Source organism: Sebastes umbrosus, chromosome 2, assembly GCF_015220745.1.
Source record: "Sebastes umbrosus isolate fSebUmb1 chromosome 2, fSebUmb1.pri, whole genome shotgun sequence".
Lineage (NCBI taxonomy): Eukaryota > Metazoa > Chordata > Actinopteri > Perciformes > Sebastidae > Sebastes > Sebastes umbrosus.
The window spans coordinates 39,471,541-39,488,947 of NC_051270.1; the positions used below are offsets into that span (position 1 = coordinate 39,471,541).

General features: G+C 44.3%; 2 protein-coding genes across 12 annotated transcripts in view; one reads left to right on the forward strand and one right to left on the reverse strand.

Moving 5' to 3' along the window:
• The window catches only part of LOC119501836 (serine/threonine-protein kinase Chk2-like), an 80,714-nt gene extending 67,453 nt beyond the window's left edge, over positions 1–13,261 (forward strand). The window contains exons 1-13 of one of the 11 annotated variants that reach the window (XM_037792563.1): positions 6,244–6,405; positions 6,537–6,763; positions 7,659–7,757; positions 7,890–8,123; positions 9,597–9,752; positions 9,882–10,115; positions 10,547–10,705; positions 11,412–11,506; positions 11,620–11,667; positions 11,785–12,003; positions 12,236–12,416; positions 12,545–12,718; positions 12,834–13,260. In XM_037792563.1, the coding sequence (XP_037648491.1) occupies positions 6,550–6,763; positions 7,659–7,757; positions 7,890–8,123; positions 9,597–9,752; positions 9,882–10,115; positions 10,547–10,705; positions 11,412–11,506; positions 11,620–11,667; positions 11,785–12,003; positions 12,236–12,416; positions 12,545–12,718; positions 12,834–12,925 (1,905 nt within the window). In that variant the 5' untranslated portion in view covers positions 6,244–6,405; positions 6,537–6,549 and the 3' untranslated portion in view covers positions 12,926–13,260. Of the gene's footprint in view, positions 1–6,243; positions 6,406–6,536; positions 6,764–7,658; positions 7,758–7,889; positions 8,124–9,596; positions 9,753–9,881; positions 10,116–10,546; positions 10,706–11,411; positions 11,507–11,619; positions 11,668–11,784; positions 12,004–12,235; positions 12,417–12,544; positions 12,719–12,833 lie in introns of those variants that run through there. The other 10 variants (XM_037792513.1, XM_037792524.1, XM_037792547.1 and 7 more) reach the window with 10 other exon arrangements.
• Positions 13,262–13,495: 234 nt separating this feature from the next.
• Positions 13,496–15,478, reverse strand: LOC119501890 (MAGE-like protein 2). The gene is made up of 7 exons (XM_037792618.1): positions 15,399–15,478; positions 15,161–15,279; positions 15,029–15,072; positions 14,885–14,940; positions 13,915–14,179; positions 13,832–13,884; positions 13,496–13,728 (listed from the first exon to the last, which is right to left on the reverse strand). Exons 2-7 carry the CDS (start codon positions 15,249–15,251, stop codon positions 13,509–13,511), a joined length of 729 nt encoding a protein of 242 aa, XP_037648546.1. The 5' UTR covers positions 15,252–15,279; positions 15,399–15,478; the 3' UTR covers positions 13,496–13,508.
• Positions 15,479–17,407: the final 1,929 nt, after the last annotated feature.

The following is a 17,407-nucleotide window of genomic DNA, read 5'->3' on the forward strand; positions in this document are numbered from 1 at the left end:
AGCGTCAAATGTTAAAACTCAGTGAGGCTTTTATTTTGATATAAATGTTCTTCAATAGGAATTTATAACTGTGACCAGAAGTCTTAACCTTGTTTCGCATTTTCCAAACAGTAGCCTACAACAGCATGGGGAACATCATAATATATTGTTAACCATATAGTCATAAAGACGAAATAGAAATAAAGAATAACTGACGAGGCTTAAAAATATGCAAAATAACAATAGAATGAAATAAGGGCTCATTCCTATGTTCCCCAGAGTTATAAGGCACAAAATGGTTACATGACAAAGGATCCTAGATGTTCCCAAGGTCCTGTGTTCCCCAACCTGTTCTATTTCCCACCTCGTTACCTGGCCAGGACCCCTTGGCGTCACGGTTTAGGCAACAGAACTACAGGGTGGAGTCAGGTCAAATATGGGCCATCGTGCAAAATGGGCCAGAAAAGGTTGTTGCATCATAGCTCTTTAAAACTTTACAGCCAATCACAATAACTGATCTGGCATTGTTGCTACAACACTAGTTGACATGTTACAATAGTTTTGATTGGTCTGGGGTTGCTATTATGGGCTATTAGATCTTGAGGTTTCGGTTGTGAATAAACTAGTGGAGTTAGGGGTGATTGTTTTGTTGGCGCCTACAGAGTCCAGTGTTCAGGATGATGGCGCCCTGGCCGAGGGTAGTTCTCAACCTGAGGGAGGAACTCTGCGGCTGAGCTAGGGCCGAAAGTAGCCCTCGAGGCGGAGGGCCAGGTTAAGACGCCGGTTACTCTCCCTCGCTATGATCCCTTATCACCTGGTTCTTCAGGGTCTCGAGACGAAGCACGCTTAAAGGTACGCCTAGCTCGTCTCCACCTGGAGGCTCAGAAACATGCACAGGAACATCAGGCAGAGCTTGACTTCCGCCTGCAAGCCAAGAAGCTGGAAATAGAGGCAGACAAAGCCGTGAGGCTACATCAACTGGAGCTTGACTTGCAGAAGGAGACTCTCACTGCAGAGGCAGCTTCTGCGTCAGCTGACACACCCTCAGTGCTCGCTAGTTCCTCACATAGAGCCTTTGATATCAGTAAATATATCGCTTTAGTTCCAAATATCCGTGAAACTGAAGTGGATTCCTACTTCAGCACCTTTGAGCGCATTGCTCTGGCTCTTAAGTGGCCTTCAGATGTGTGGTCCCTACTGTTACACTGTAGATTACATGGTAAAGCCCAAGAGCCCAGAGGATTATAGGCACAAATTTAGAACCCATAAAAAGTCTCTTTGACAAATGGTGTTCTGCCGTTTATTTTAGAGTGCTTAGTGTCGCTGACCTGCGAGCCAGGTGATCAGCGTCCTATTCAGATACTGGGGGTTCCCAGTCTGTCATTCTTGCCAAAGCGTCACCATTTTCCGAGCAGTGTGCTTGTGGCTACAGTACGATGCTCAGTGATATTGAAATGGGGTGCGTTCTGTGGCCAGTGCATAGGGTTCATGTGCAGTCTAAATTAATAAGCGGCTTCTTCCCTGTAGTGGTCTGCCCGGCGTTGCTGATCCGTGGCATCGTAATGTTGATGGGGAATGATATTGCTGGGGGTAAGGTGACGGTAAGGTGACGCCTGCATTTGAGGTGTTAGATACTACTGCCACACTCTCCGACATCCCAAAATTCTCCGCTAACAGCGATGATTCGGCACTGCCTGCTTTGTTTCCCTCATGCATAATTACGCGCGCACAGACACAGAAGCTTTCTGCAGAAGCAGAGACTGAGAAGATGAATGATGTTGATCTAACGGTGTGTTGTTGAAAGTTTTCACAGGTAAGAGTAAACTAGACGCCACATGACGCCCGATTCTCCTCCTAAGGGGGTATAGGAACCGGTAACTATTACCACCGCATCTTCTGAGCTCCGGCTGCCTGTAACTCGGGAGCGGCTCATCGCTGCTCAACAAGCCGATAAAAGCCTTAGAAAATGTTTTTCTGCCACGGTAAGAAGTGAATCAAGTACCCTGAAGCCCAGTACTTTGTTGAAAATGACATTCTCTTGCGTAAATGGTCTCCAACGATAACTGCTGGATTTGATTGGAATGTCATTCACCAAATTGTTGTTCCTACCAGTTATCTTGAGCATGTGTTAACTCTGGCACACGAAAGCCCGTGGGCTAGGCATTTGGGTGTTAATAAAACCATCAATCTCATTTTGAAACACTTCTTCTGGCCAGTTTTAAAATCTGATGTTGTTAACCATTGTCGCACGTGTCATGTCTGTCAATTAGCAGGTAACCCGGTACTTTCGGCGATCAGAGGAAGGGAAATAACTCTGGATTCAGTTATTAGTGCATTTTACAGCCTTTAAGACCTTGTGATTTAAATAAGAGCTATTCAAGTGTTCGTACTGGGAAGTTGATTTACTTAAAAAAATCATCCTCTAAGTTACAGACGTCTCTTTCCCAATGTAAGTCTATGGGGAAAAGTCTTTTTGAGCCCAATGGCATCACGCGACGGACACGGAAGTTGCAGTGCCGCCGTTTGGCCACTACGAAAATTGGGATCAACGACCGGCGCTCTTCCTGAGGACTTGCTTAGTCCCCTTCAAGACAACCTGATCCTGGAGGAAGACCTCGACTTCGCGGGGCTGGAATGGCACCACGTTTACATCATCACGGTCAGCACCGATGGACACGATGGCAGCATCTCTTAATGGCAGGAGCTTTTTTTATTTTTTTATTATCGCACAAATCTATCACAGAATAATTTTTTTTGTTGCTCCAGGGCAATTTTTTCTGCCCCTGAGTGCCATTTTGGATGATTTCCTTGTCTACTACCAGTTTCCTGGTGGTTCTGCTCAGAATAAATATGTTTTGGTTCATATTTTCATGTTCAGTTCAATATACACATACAAGTATGTTGAGTCACTTAAAATAGATTGGTTGCAGTGTAATGGTGAGCATGTGGTTTACTTTGAGTACAACCTACATTGTTTAATTTGATTACATGTAATTGGTTGTTTATGTGTCATGTCACTTTACCTGGTTGTGATTGGCTGTGGGGCGGGACTAGCTAGGAGCAGGTGGTTGAGCAAGAGAAGTGAGGGAGCGGTGGGAAGGAGGAGTTGGAGAGAAGAGAGTGGAGCAGAAAGAAGACTGAGACGTAGAGATTAGAGATTTACGGTGTAAAGTTTGTTTGCAAGTTATAGTGCTGTAGAAACTGGAGCATAAGACTTCAAGCCAGTGAAACACCGTATGTGTACATTGCGAGTAGTTAAGTGACTATTGACACCGTAGCTGATATTGCGCCGTTAGCCTTTCTAGCTAACTAGTCAAGCTAACTACCGCAGAGGGACACTCTGGACTGCCCAGATAGCGCTCCAGGAGACCCGGATAAAGCCTAGTAGCTCCTCTGGCAACGAGGGAGAAAGAAGATTTCACCCGCCGGCCTGCCACGGTCAGCTATCAGCCTTTCTAGCTTTTTGCACTACTCTTGGAGGTGCAACATTAGGACTCTGTGACACAAACTCTGCTACGCTACCGTGAGTACTCAGCTCTTATCGTTTTGGCTAGGTTAGAGCGAAACGTCTCAGATGGTTTTTGGCCACCACGTTCCCAAGGCAACGGGTATTTTTCATTAATGGTCCTTTTCTGTGTGTGTGCGTGTGTGCGTGCGCGTGCGTGCGTGCCTGTGTGTGTGGGCCCACCAGGTTATTTTTGGTGAAGTAAAATAAACCATAAGAGTTCATTTCATATCCTTTGGTACTGCTTTATGGTATTTTGGGCTAGACCAAGTACATTTAAGGGTAACCTATATGCTAGTGACCCCAGAAGGTTAAAGGAGCATAGAAGATTGATTTGGGTTAATACTGACTTGTTTATCTCTGTGAAAGGTCAAAGTGATATTTTCTTTGTATACTATTATTGAGAGTATTGTGAACCTTTTTTTTTATTTGATATATTTTGATATTATCATTCCCTTTTAGTTAATAAATGTTGAGTAAATTGTTGGGGACATAGTTGTTCTGTGATTTTTGTTAGGTATAAACATAACCACGGTGAAGAAATAGGGAGGAAATAATTATGGGTTATTAAAATAAAGTAACGATTTACGTAATGTGCGTCGACGCATCGGATGACGTAATGAAAATGCGCTGCGCCCGGTCCGAGCATGGATTCTAATTCCCCCAGAGCGCAAGAAGCGTCAAAAAACCTCTCCAACGATCATCAAAGGTGTGGGAATACTTCAAACAGAGACCCAACAATGTGGTGCTCTGTAAGTTGTGCAGGATGGAGATGGCGTACTACAGCAGAACAAGTGCAATGCACGAGCACCTGACAAGAAGGCATCCAGAGCGCTGAGTGAAGAAGACAGCAGCAGGACACCGCCGTAAGTTCGGTTTACTTTTTCATCACCCAGGCATGATCTATTAAGATTGTAAAAGCGCGGGCGTGTTTCTGTTAACAGTAGTCATTTAAAGTTTGTTTTTAAAATGTTTCTTTATCCCCACCATGTTAAAAGTATTTTATGGACCACTGTTATAGTAACGTAACGTAACGTTACACCACGCGTCATCTAATATTGTTATTCTGCCTTTTATTTTTTCTGTTTACTTTAACGGCGATGTATAAGTGAGAAAAATGTCTGTGACTGTTAGTCTATAAATAGTTTCAATTATTTCTCTCTTGCTCCACACTGATGCAAAAGTACATTTGCTAGTTTTTATCTTAACTGCATATTATTACAGTGATGAAATAAATCCATGTCTAAACCGTTTTAAGTTTTAAGTTAAGTACTTAAGTAAAAATACTGATGATAATTATTATTATTATTATTATTAGCCTAATGTCATAACACAACAGTGCTGTGGAAATTAGACCTGTTTTAAAATGTGCCACTATTATCATTATTCTAATGGGCTTTCTGTGTCTCTTTTTCAGGACGAGACAAAGCAGAGTGGAGGACTTTTTCTACAAAAAGAACATTGCACTTTATTCCTTTTACATGAATTTGCAATACAAGCTCTTGTTTTAATTTTATTTTGGAGAAATTTTATGTTGGTGTGAAAACAAATTACCTGCAAAGACTGGGATATTTTTTGTTGTAAAATAATGCCATAATAATATTCTTGTTTTATGTATATGTTTATAAGAGAAGATATTTGAATAAAGTATTGAAATAATAATGAGTCAAGTTTTTGATATTTATTTATTTATTAAAAAAATATTTCTAATAAATGATGAATTAGTTGTTAGATTAATCGACTAATTGAAAAAATAATCGTTAGGTGCAGCCCTACCTGGGAATTAAGTTTACGAACACAGGGCGCTACCTATATAAAAAGGTGCAGAAAGCGTTACAAACACACCCTCTTAACACATTAGAAATAGTTACATTATTTTGTGGAACCAAAATGTGTGCATAACTGAACATCATGAAAATTAGAGCAAATTCAACATACATGTTTTTGAGGGTTATATGGGAGCCAATCAGGGCACCGAGAAGAAACAAACATGAAGATGGGGAGAACATCATGCAAACCTCATGGAAAAGTCCAGAGGCCTCACTACGAAGCAGGATTTGGGGCTAGCGAGGTAACTTCAGGTAACTTCCTGCTCCGGAGCAGGTTATGTTTCAGATAACAGATCAACTTGTATAAAAGCACCGCCCACTGACCAATCAGCTCGGTGTGCAGATCGAATGATAATATTATAATTATTATTTATTATTAGTTATTTAGGAGTAAGCACTAATTCAGAGTTAAGGGTCCCATATCGTGCTCATTTTCAGGTTCATACTTGTATTTTGTGTTTCTACTAGAACATGTTTACATGCTGTAATGTTCCTCATACTGTCTGCTTGAATATACCTGTATTTAGCCTCTGTCTGAAATGCTCTGTTTTAGTACATTTCAACAGAATTGCATTGCCTGGCAACAGTTTGGGTCCATGTTTACTTCCTGTCAGCTGATGTCATTAACATACATTGCAACAGGAAATATACTGGGACACATTTAGAATGTGTACGTTTAAAACCGTGTAATGGTCTAAATATTGTATATTTGTGAAATCACAAACGGACAGAATATTTATAATATAAAAGACATGAAAATTTCACTTTTGACAATATGGGACCTTTAATGAATTCAATATATATTCAATATATACATTCAAATATATACACATACACAACTTATTCTAAACACACTCATTTGCATATTCCGGAAAGAACTTGGCTGTGATGCCCTTATGACATCATAATGACAACATTCCAACACTGCTTAGAAGCTCAGGACACAGACACAGTGACACATTTAGACACACTCAGACACATCTCGTTGCTCTGAGAGTTGTGCTGTTAGAAACTTCTTAGAAACTTTATCATTGACAGACTCAGCAGAGGACACTAACTCTCTCTCTTCTCCAGCTCTTGGAACAAGTTGAAGTAAGTGAAAATCAGTCACTCATGTTAATATGACTTATTTAGGAGTAAGCACTAATTCAGAGTTAATACCTGGAAATACGTTTAAAAAAATATAATTTCAATTTGTTCCGCTGTGTTTTTCTAATTCGTAGAGCTCCGTCAGAAATGAGTTCAGCGCCTGCAATGAATAGGACTAGGAAGACTAGGAGGCTTCAAAGGAGGACATGTCCTTACACAAAGACTGACTGGCAGCACAGGACAAAGGTCTCAGAAGATGAATACCCAGACACCTCTCTGCACGATGTCCTTGTGAGACTATTGAAGAGGACAGCCAGAGAAGACGAAGCAGGACCGTCCTCTTCAGTGGACGTTCACAGAGGTAAGCTGATCATGTGAAACTGCTGTTGGGAGTGTATACCATCATCATCTACTGAACACCAGGTTCACACAGAGGTGGAAGTTGATAGATAGATAGATAGATAGATAGAATACACTATAAATATGCCAGACTACTACAACTAGCTTAGAAAATATAGAATATGAACATAAAATAACAATATCATACTATAAACAATAGCAAAGTGTAAAAGAAATGACGAGCTATTCCTTTAAAGGTCCCATAACGGCTCATTTTCAGGTTCATACTTGTATTTTGTGTTTCTAATAGACCATGTTTACATGCTGTAATGTTTAAAAAAAACTTTATTTTTCTCATACTGTCTGCCTGAATATGCCTGTATTTACCCTCTGTCTGAAACGCTCCGTTTTAGTACATTTCAACGGATTGCGTTGCTAGGCAACAGTTTGAGTCCATGTGTACTTCCTGTCAGCTGGTGTCATTCACATACACTGTAACAGTAAATTAACTGGGGACACATTTAGAATGTTTACGTTTAAAAACCGTGTAATGGTCTAAATATTGTATACTTGTGACATCACAAATGGACAGAAATCCTAACGGCTTGTTTCAAATGCACAATTTCTGAATACGGGCTGTGTGTATTTCTCTGTATATTGAGCGTTTTGATAGTTTAACAGTATTTATATAGCACTTAAACCTGCTTTATAATATAATAGACCTAAAAATCTCACTTTTTTTACTATATGGGACCTTTAACTGAGATGCAGCAGAGCAGAAAAGACTCATATTTGTCATATTGGAAGTCACAGAATGACGGTCTGTGTTGTCATTTAGTTTGGAGGACTTATTGTCCACGTTAGGTCCTGTGATTGTCAACAAGCTGATGTTCCTCTGTTTTTTTTCTCATCTGTAGAAAACCTCATCTCATCTGCAGAGGACGACAGACGACTGACAGAGACGAAGGACAACAAACTGAACACCGCACAAAATGTGCCCGCACATGTGCAAAGAGGTCAGTAGATAGTGATACATGTCGAGTTTGGCTTTATGTTAAGTGTAAGCACTAATTCAGAGTTAATACCTTGAAATACATTTTTAAAAATTACAATTTCAATTTGTTCCACTGTGTTTTTCTAATTCGTAGAGCTCCGTAGCACGTCAGAACCAAGTTCAACGCCTGCAATGGATAGGACTAGGACGACTAGCAGGCTTAAAAGAAGAACATGTCCTTACACAAAGACTGACTGGCAGCACAGGACAAGGGTCTCTGAAGGTGAACACCCAGACACCTCTCTGCAAGATGTCCTTGTGAGACTATTGAAGAGGACAGCCAGAGAAGACGAAGCAGGACCGTCCTCTTCAGTGGACGTTCACAGAGGTAAGCTGATCATGTGAAACTGCTGTTGGGAGTGTATACCATCATCATCTACTGAACACCAGGTTCACACAGAGGTGGAAGTTGATAGATAGATAGATAGATAAATAGATAGAATACACTATAAATATGCCAGACTACTACAACTAGCTTAGAAAATATAGAATATGAACATAAAATAGTAGTATAGTATAGTAGTTTTTGAGCTGGGGTAGGCCAATCATCTAAAAGAAAAAGCAAAATGTTAATTATTTAATTTATGAAGAGAGGTTATTATGGTCTTATCAATAATTTTTTTTATTTCTGTTTTTGTCTGCAAGCAGAGGCACAGTAATGCTGTCGCTTTCTACACAATCTGAAAGTATATGGCTTGGTGCTTGTAGAAGTACACAGAAGAAGAGCATTATTGTCCACAGGAAGATTTCTAACTTGCTCTGTAGATCTTGTTTAGATGCGCTAAATCTTATTATATTATTCTTTTCAAATTACTATAAAATTGGGAGTGTATACCATCATCATCTACTGAACACCAGGTTCACACAGAGGTGGAAGTTGATATATAGATGGATAGATAGATAGATAGACATATAGATAGATAGATAGATAGATAGATAGATGGACAGACATATAGATAGATAGATAGATAGATAGATAGATGGACAGATATAATGAATATGTTAGAATACACTATAAATATGCCAGACTACTACAACTAGCTTAGAAAATATAAAATATGAACATAGAATAACAATATCATACTATATACAATAGCAAAGTGGAAAAATAAATGATGAGCTATTACTTTAAAGGTCCCATATTGTAAAAAGTGAGATTTTCAGGACTTTTACATTATAAAGCAGGTTTAAGTGTTATATAAATACTGTTAAACTATCAAAACGCTCAATATAGGGAGAAATACACACAGCTCGTATTCAGAAATTGTGCGTTTGAAACAAGCCGTCAGGACTGTGTCCATTTATGATGTCACAAATCTACAATATTGAGACCATTTCAAAGTTTTAAACGTAAACATTCTAAATGTGTCCCAGTTTATTTCCTGTTGCAGTGTATGTGAATGACATCAGCTGACAGGAAGTAAACATGGACCGAAACTGTTGCCTAGCAACGCAATTCCGTTGCAATTCCATGGAAATGCACTAAAACGGAGCGTTTCAGACAGAAAGTAATTGCAGGTATATTCAGTCTGACAGTATGAGGAAAATAATGTGTTTCTTGAACATTACAGCATGTAAACATGTTCTAGTAGAAACACAAAATACAAGTATGAACCTGAAAATGAGCATGATATGGGACCTTTAACTAAGAGAAAGCAGAGCAGAAAAGACTCAAATGTGTCATTTTGGAAGTCACAGAATGACGGTCAGTGTTGTCATTTAGTTTGAAGGACTTATTGTCCACGTTAGGTCTTGTGACTGTCAACAAGCTGATGTCCCTCTGTTTTTTTCTCATCTGTAGAGAACCTCATCTCATCTGTGGAGGATGAGAGCAAGAGAGGCGGTAAGAGAAAGCTTACTGACGATGAAGAGAAGAGGATGCCAGACCTGGACCTGACAGAGACCAGAGACGACAAACTGAGCACCCCACAAAATGTGTCCACACACGTGCGATTTGGTCAGTAGATAGTGATACATGTCGGGTTTGGCTTTATGTTAAGAGTAAGCACTAATTCAGAGTTAATACCAGGAAATGCATTTTAAAAAATGCCAATTTCTTGTTCCACTGTGTTTTTCTAATTCGTAGAGCTCCCTAGCACGTCAGAACCAAGTTCAGCGCCTGCAATGAATAGGACTAGGACGACTAGGAGGCCGAAAAGGAAGGCATGTCCTTACACGAAGACCGTCTGGCAGCACAGGACAAAGGTCTCTGAAGGTGAACACCCAGACACCTCTCAGGACGATGTCCGTGTGAGACTATTGAAGAGGACAGCCAGAGAAGACGAAGCAGGACCGTCCTCTTCAGTGGACGTTCACAGAGGTAAGCTGATCATGTGAAACTGCTGTTGGGAGTGTATACCATCATCATCTACTGAACACCAGGTTCACACAGAGGTGGAAGTTGATATATAGATAGATAGATAGATAGATAGATAGATAGATAGATAGATAGATAGAATATGTTAGAATACACTATAAATATGCCAGACTACTACAACTAGCTTAGAAAATATAAAATATGAACATAGAATAACAATATCATACTATATACAATAGCAAAGTGTGAAAAGAAATGACGAGCTATTCCTTTAACTGAGAGGCAGCAGGGCAGAAAAGACTCCAATGTGTCATATTGGAAGTCACCGAATGACGGTCTGTGTTGTCATTTAGTTTGGAGGACTTATTGTCCACGTTAGGTCCTGTGACTGTCAACAAGCTGATGTCCCTCTGTTTTTCTTTTCTCATCTGTAGAAAACCGTATCTCATCTGCGGAAGATGAGAGTAAGAGAGGCGGTAAGAGACGCGGTAAGAGAGGCGGTAAGAGAAAGAAGAAGCAGAGACCAGACCTGACAGAGTCCGAGGACGGCAAACTGAACACCGCACACAATTTGCCCGTACGTGTGCAAAGAGGTGAGTGATACATGTCAGGTTTGGCTTTATGTTAAGTGTAAAATTCATATTAGAGCTTAAGCAGAGACGGATTAAAGTGTTCAGGGGCCCCTGGGCTACTCTTTGTATGCCCCCCCCCAACCTTACTCATCATGCTTTAATGTTACCAGAAAAAAGTCATTTAGTGTCATGTATAAAAGCGTGCTAGTTACAGTATATCACACGGCCCACACGTACACAGTGGGGGAACACTGGCGTATACAACCTCATTGAGACAGCCTTTAATCTAAACCTCGTCATAACTCGTCCATTTAGGGGTTTTCTTTAGTAGATTCTGGTCACGGTGTTCTTTCAGAACTTGTGGTGTTTGTTTTTGTGCTCCGTGATCATATTTTCTTTTTGACATTTTGTCACTATTCTGTCCAGTAGTGACGTATTATTTGAAAACCAAATTGACCTCATGAACCTGGTCATATCATCGGACCAGGCTCATAAGGTCAGCTGATTGGGTACATGTGTCCCTCTTCATTTTTTTTATGTTTCTTGTGGGCCAATAAGGGAAAAGTTTTTTGTTTTTTTTAAATAATTAAAATAATCTGGTCAATATGGGGTCCCTGTAAATAGCAGTGTAGGCCATTCTGTGTATGAATCCACCCCAGAGCTTCAGTAACATGTAGTCAGTGTTCCTCACAACTCTATTAAAACTAAACCTTGTTTGTTTTTATAGCTGCATTCGAGGACAAATATCAACAGCAAGAGAAGCTCGGCGAAGGAGGGTGTGGATCTGTGTTTGCTGGATATCGCAAAGCAGATAATTTGCCTGTAAGTATTACACACACACGTTTGCACACACACACACACACACACACACACACACACACACACACACACACACAGTATGGACAGGAAGTGCTGACAAAGTTTGTGTCTCGTAGGTTGCCATCAAATACATCCCGAGCGACAATCAGTGCATCAAACACGTGGTGAGTTAAGATGTGCTGTATTCAACACAGCACTCTCTTATTGGATGTATTCTGGATGAATCCTGCTTCTCTGTGGAGCTTCTCTCACTCATCCTCCTCTTTGTTGTGATGTTTCAGGACGAGCATGGGAATACGCTCTCTGTGGAGGTCGCCATCTTGTTGAAACTGGCGGCCGATACAAGTGGCTCAGCGGCCTCCTCGGCACCTGTGTCCCTACTGGACTGGTACGATCTGGAACAGGAGCTGATCCTGGTGCTGGAGAGACCAGTCCCCTGCATGGACTTGTTCACGTACATCTGGTCAAAGGGAGGCTCCTTAAAAGAGGAAGAGGCCAAGGTAAGCTGCTGGAGGATCTTGTGTGTGTTTTAAACGTTGTACAGGAACTGGAGGGGATTATTTTGACCATCATTTCTAGTCATTATTGTACATTGTACTCACCAAAGTAATCACACTTCCACGTTGGCGTCACGTCTCAGACCCGGAGGTAGCCCGCTGAGTAACAGCCATGAAGAAATGTCAAAACACCCTCCTCTACGACTCCTCATCTCTCTTACTTTTTGTTTCTCAGATCATCCTGAAACAGCTGGTTGATGCATTAATTGATCTTGAGGATAAGAGCATCTTTCACCGGGACATCAAGGTGGAAAATATCTTGATCGAGACCGGCTTGGACGTCCCGCGAGTTCGCCTCATTGACTTTGGACTGAGCTGCTTCGTGAAGAGAGGAGCCAATTACCGCGACTACTACGGTAAGATGTCTAGCTTCTACTCCTGCTCTTCACTAACTTACCCATCCGTGACTTTTACATTTAAAGAAATATCCTCCTCCTCCTCCTCCTCACCGTCTTATCATTATGTATCTATCTATGTACTCTAGGTACCCCTAGTCTCATCCCTCCGGAGTGGTACAATGGTCAAGGCTACAGTGCCGGCCCCACCACAGCGTGGCAGGTTGGAGTGGTCCTGTTTCATACGCTCCACAGGGACGAATTTTTTGAGACCCTCGCGTTCTTCGAGAACGGCGTGACGTTCAACAAGAGAATGTCCAAAGGTAACAAAAACATACACAAACATGTCAACAGAAACTAATCTGTTCATTTTAGTTCACATTCTGATGGATCTCTGTAGCCGTCACCTTCATCTTTCTTCTCCTTCTTTCTCTCCAGATTGCAAGGATTTCTTGCAAATGTGTCTGACTGTAGACCCCGAACAGCGCCTGACCCTGGAGCAGCTCAAGCATCACCCATGGCTCAGATAAACCAACCCGGAACACACACGTCCTCGCCATACGATACTCAAATCTTCCAAGTACTAATGCTGCTCTATCTTTGACAGGAAGAATGTGAGGAACCGGGGCGGCCAGCCTGTGATAGGCTGGCAAGGTCACCGGCCTGTGATAGGCTGGCGAGGTCACCGGCCTGTGACAGGCCGGCGAGGTCACCGGCCTGTGATGGCCTGGCGACCCGGCCTCCAGCCTGTGATGGCCTGGCGACCCGGCCGCCAGCCTCTGATGGCCTGGCAACCCGGCCGCTAGCCTCTGATGGCCTGGCGACCCGGCCTCCAGCCTGTGATGGCCTGGCGACCCGGCCGCCAGCCTCTGATGGCCTGGCAACCTGGCCGCTAGCCTGTGATGGCCTGGCGACCGGTCACCAGCCTGTGATGGCCTGGCGACCCGGCCACCAGCCTGTGATGGCCTGGCGACCCGGCCGCCAGCCTCTGATGGCCTGGCGACCCGGCCGCCAGCCTGTAATGGCCTGGCGAGGTCACTGGCCTGTGATAGGCTGGCGAGGTCACCGGCCTGTGATAGGCTGGCGAGGTCACTGGCCTGTGATAGGTTGGCACTACAGGGCCGGCCCCATGTGGTTCTGTTTGTACGACGATGGCCTGGCGACCCGGTCACCAGCCTGTGATGGCCTGGCGACCCGGCCGCCAGCCTCTGATGGCCTGGCGAACCGATTCACCTGCCTGTGATGGCCTGGCGACCCGGCCGCCAGCCTCTGATGGCCTGGCGACCCGGCCGCCAGCCTCTGATGGCCTGGCGACCGGTCACCAGCCTGTGATGTCCTGGCGAGGTCACTGGCCTGTGATAGGCTGGCGAGGTCACTGGCCTGTGATAGGTTGGCACTACAGGGCCGGCCCCATGTGGTTCTGTTTGAACGACGATGGCCTGGCGACCCGGTCACCAGCCTGTGATGGCCTGGCGACCCGGCCGCCAGCCTCTGATGGCCTGGCGACTGATTAACCTGCCTGTGATGGCCTGGCGACCCGGCCGCCAGCCTCTGATGGCCTGGCGACCCGGCCGCCAGCCTCTGATGGCCTGGCAACCGGCCACCAGCCTCTGATGGCCTGGCGACTGGCCACCAGCCTCTGATGGCCTGGCGACCGGTCACCAGCCTGTGATGGCCTGGCGACCCGGCCGCCAGCCTCTGACGGCCTGGCGACTGGCCACCAGCCTCTGATGGCCTGGCGACCGGTCACCAGCCTGTGATGGCCTGGCGACCCGGCCGCCAGCCTCTGACGGCCTGGCGACTGGTCACCAGCCTGTGTTGGCCTGCCGACCCGGTCGCCAGCCTGTGATGGTCTGGCGAGGTCACTGGCCTGTGATAGGCTGGCGAGGTCATCGGCCTGTGATAGGCTGGCACCACAGGGCCGGCCCCATCACAGCGTGGTAGGTTGGAATGGTCCTGTTTCAAATGCTCCACAGGGACGCATTTTTTGAGACCATCGCGTTCCTCGAGAACGGCGTGACGTTCAACGAGAGGATGTCCAAAGGTAACAAAAACATACACAAACATGTCAACAGAAACTAATCTGTTCATTTTAGTTCACATTCTGATGGATCTCTGTAGCCGTCACCTTCATCTTTCTTCTCCTTCTTTCTCTCCAGATTGCAAGTATTTCTTGAAGACCCCGAACAGCGCCTGACCCTGGAGCAGCTCAAGCATTACCCATTGGCTCAGATAAACCAACCCAGAAACACACACGTCCTCGCAATACAATACTCTAATACTCAGGTCTTCCAAGTACTAATGCTGTGCTCTCTTTGACAGGAAGAACGTGAGGAACCGGAATGGCCAGCCTGTGATAGGCTGGCGCTACAGGGCCAGCCCCATGTGGTTCTGTTTGAACGACGATGGCCTGGCGACCCGGTCACCAGCCTGTGATGGCATGGCGACCCGGCCACCAGCCTCTGATGGCCTGGCGACCGGTCACTAGCCTGTGATGGCATGGCGACCCGGCCGCCAGCCTGTGATGGCCTGGCAACCCGGCCGCCAGCTTCTGATGGCCTGGCGACCGGTCACCAGCCTCTGATGGCCTGGCGACCCGGCCACCAGCCTCTGATGGCCTGGCGACCGGTCACCAGCCTGTGATGGCATGGCGACCCGGCCGCCAGCCTGTGATGGCCTGGCGACCGATCACCAGCCTATGATGGCATGGCGACCCGGCCACCAGCCTCTGATGGCCTGGCGACCGGTCACCAGCCTGTGATGGCATGGCGACCCGGCCGCCAGCCTGTGATGGCCTGGCAACCCGGCCGCCAGCCTCTGATGGCCTTGCGACCGGTCACCAGCCTCTGATGGCATGGCGACCCGGCCGCCAGCCTGTGATGGCCTGGCAACCCTGCCGCCAGCCTCTGATGGCCTGGCGACCCAGTCACCAGCCTGTGATGGCCTGGCGATCCGGCCGCCAGCCTCTGATGGCCTGGCGACCGGTCACCAGCCTGTGATGGCCTTTGCCCAATGTCAGCTGGGATCGGCTCAAGCCCCCCCCGCGACCCTGTGATAGGATAAGCGGTTACAGATGATGGATGGTTATTATTCATCGTTTGCCCTTTTTTTGCAGATCCTGTAACAACCCCAGCCGTTCGAGGAGAGGGGATCTCTCTTTGAATTGCCTTTCCCGAGGTTTCTTCCCATTTTCCATCTGGCCTCAGGATTTTGGAGGAGTTTTTCCTCGTCTTCTTAGAGAGCTTGGGCTGGGCAGGTTCTGCTCATATTCCAATTAGCCATTATTTAATGTGATTTTTAATACTCAGCCATGAAAATAAACTTTAATTAAATTTAAACCCAATTAATTCATCTTTTCTTTAGACCACAGAGAATCAACATACTGTTTTTTTAACTGCATTTTGAGTTAAAAAAAATATATGACAAAAAAGTCAAAGTGTATTATGTCATGAAAAACTCAAAAAAAGTCATAGTATGTAGTAGCATAGTATGTCATAACAAATGTCATGAAAAGTCATAGTATAGTATACCATAAAAGGTCATGGACAGACTGCTTATGCCTGGATACAGGAGTCCAATAGATTACCTTTATGGTCAGAGACGAGGTCTATCAATGAGAGGGAGTTTATATTCAGGCCCAGAGTAAAGACGAGGTCAAGGGCGTGTTCTCGGTTATGAGTTGAACCAGAGACGTGCTGCACCAGGTTGAAAGAATCAGTAATGTTTAGGAATTCAGCGGCATAATGGTTTGATGGGTCATCAACATGGATATTAAAATCCCCTACAATAAAAATGATATCATGATTGAGGACAATGGAAGAAAGGAATTCAGAAAATTCATCTAAAAAGCTGTTATTTGGTTTTGATCTCAAAACTCTGAAAGTTGTCAGTAGTGATTTGTTTACAGTTAAATGGTTGCTGTAGGCAACAGCAAGGCCTCCAACACGGTCCGTGCAGCCTTATTTTGCCAGTGAGGGAGATGCCCCCCCTCCCCCCACACACACACACAAACCATGACACTGCCCCCACCAAAAGCTGTTACTCGATCGGTTCAACAATCAGCATAGCGTTCTCCGCGTCGTCTCCATACTTTGACCCTGCCATCCAACTTTGGCAGACAGAACCTGGACTCATCACTGAACATGACATTCCCCCACATGTTCAGGTTCCATTGTCTGTGTTGTCGACACCAGCGCAAACGGGCCTGACGGGGAAGGGTAGTCATTGCAGGCTTCCTGGTAGCCTTATGAGAATACACTGTTTACCATTGACGGAGCATTTTGGAACATTTTTCTTGGGCGCTCCCCACATAATCAGCTGTGCTGCTCATCCCACAAATGCATGATCCTTACAAGTTGGACATCATTGTGAAGGTAAATAAACAGGCTTTCCAACCATGTAAAATACAATGCCAATTAGCATTGTAACAACAGAGAAATAATGAAATGTATTTATGGTGTTATCACTATGGCACACCAAAGACAATAGTTAGTGTTAATTGACTGTTAAAATTAAAATGATTTCAGCTGAAATGACTGTTTCGTGCCCTCTCTTTATATTAGCCCATTTTCCCTGAACAGCTGGCCTACCTTACCTGAACATTGTGTCATAGCTCAAGAGGGAACCTGTTGATGTTTTCTAGCTTCAACATTTTGGTATGGGAGAATGAAATAAAAGATGTTCTTAAGGTTTCACAAAATCACATACTTGTTTCTCCTTCGCTTTTGGAGATACCAGGCACGTTAGTTAGATGTCCCTGGACGCTGTGCAGTGGCTGCCCTCTGCTCCTAATGCATGGCTTAAATGCAGAGATCGTATTTCACTACGATGTGCTGTATGATTGTATGATGCTTTAAACTCCAGATCAGCGTTAAAGGGACTGTATGTATGTTTTTACACGTATAAACATTTTTTGTTTTTTATTGCTCGTGTGTGAACAGGTTGTAACCTAACCTAAAAACTTATATCTCACCTTTCTGGGTTTCCTCTATCAGCCTGTAGACTATTTTTAA

Excerpts from the sequence above, each read along its gene's own strand:
- LOC119501890 (XM_037792618.1), bottom strand. The coding sequence starts at position 15,251 with ATGCCATCAGAGGCTGGTGACCGGTCGCAAGGCCATCAGAGGCTGGCG. Across the intron at positions 15,073-15,160 it reads GCTGGCGGCCGGGTCGCCAT|GCCATCACAGGCTGGCGGCC; the intron begins GCCATCACAGGC and ends ATCGGTCGCCAG. Across the intron at positions 13,729-13,831 it reads GGTGACCGGGTCGCCAGGCC|ATCACAGGCTGGTGACCGGT; the intron begins ATCGTCGTTCAA and ends CCTCGCCAGGAC.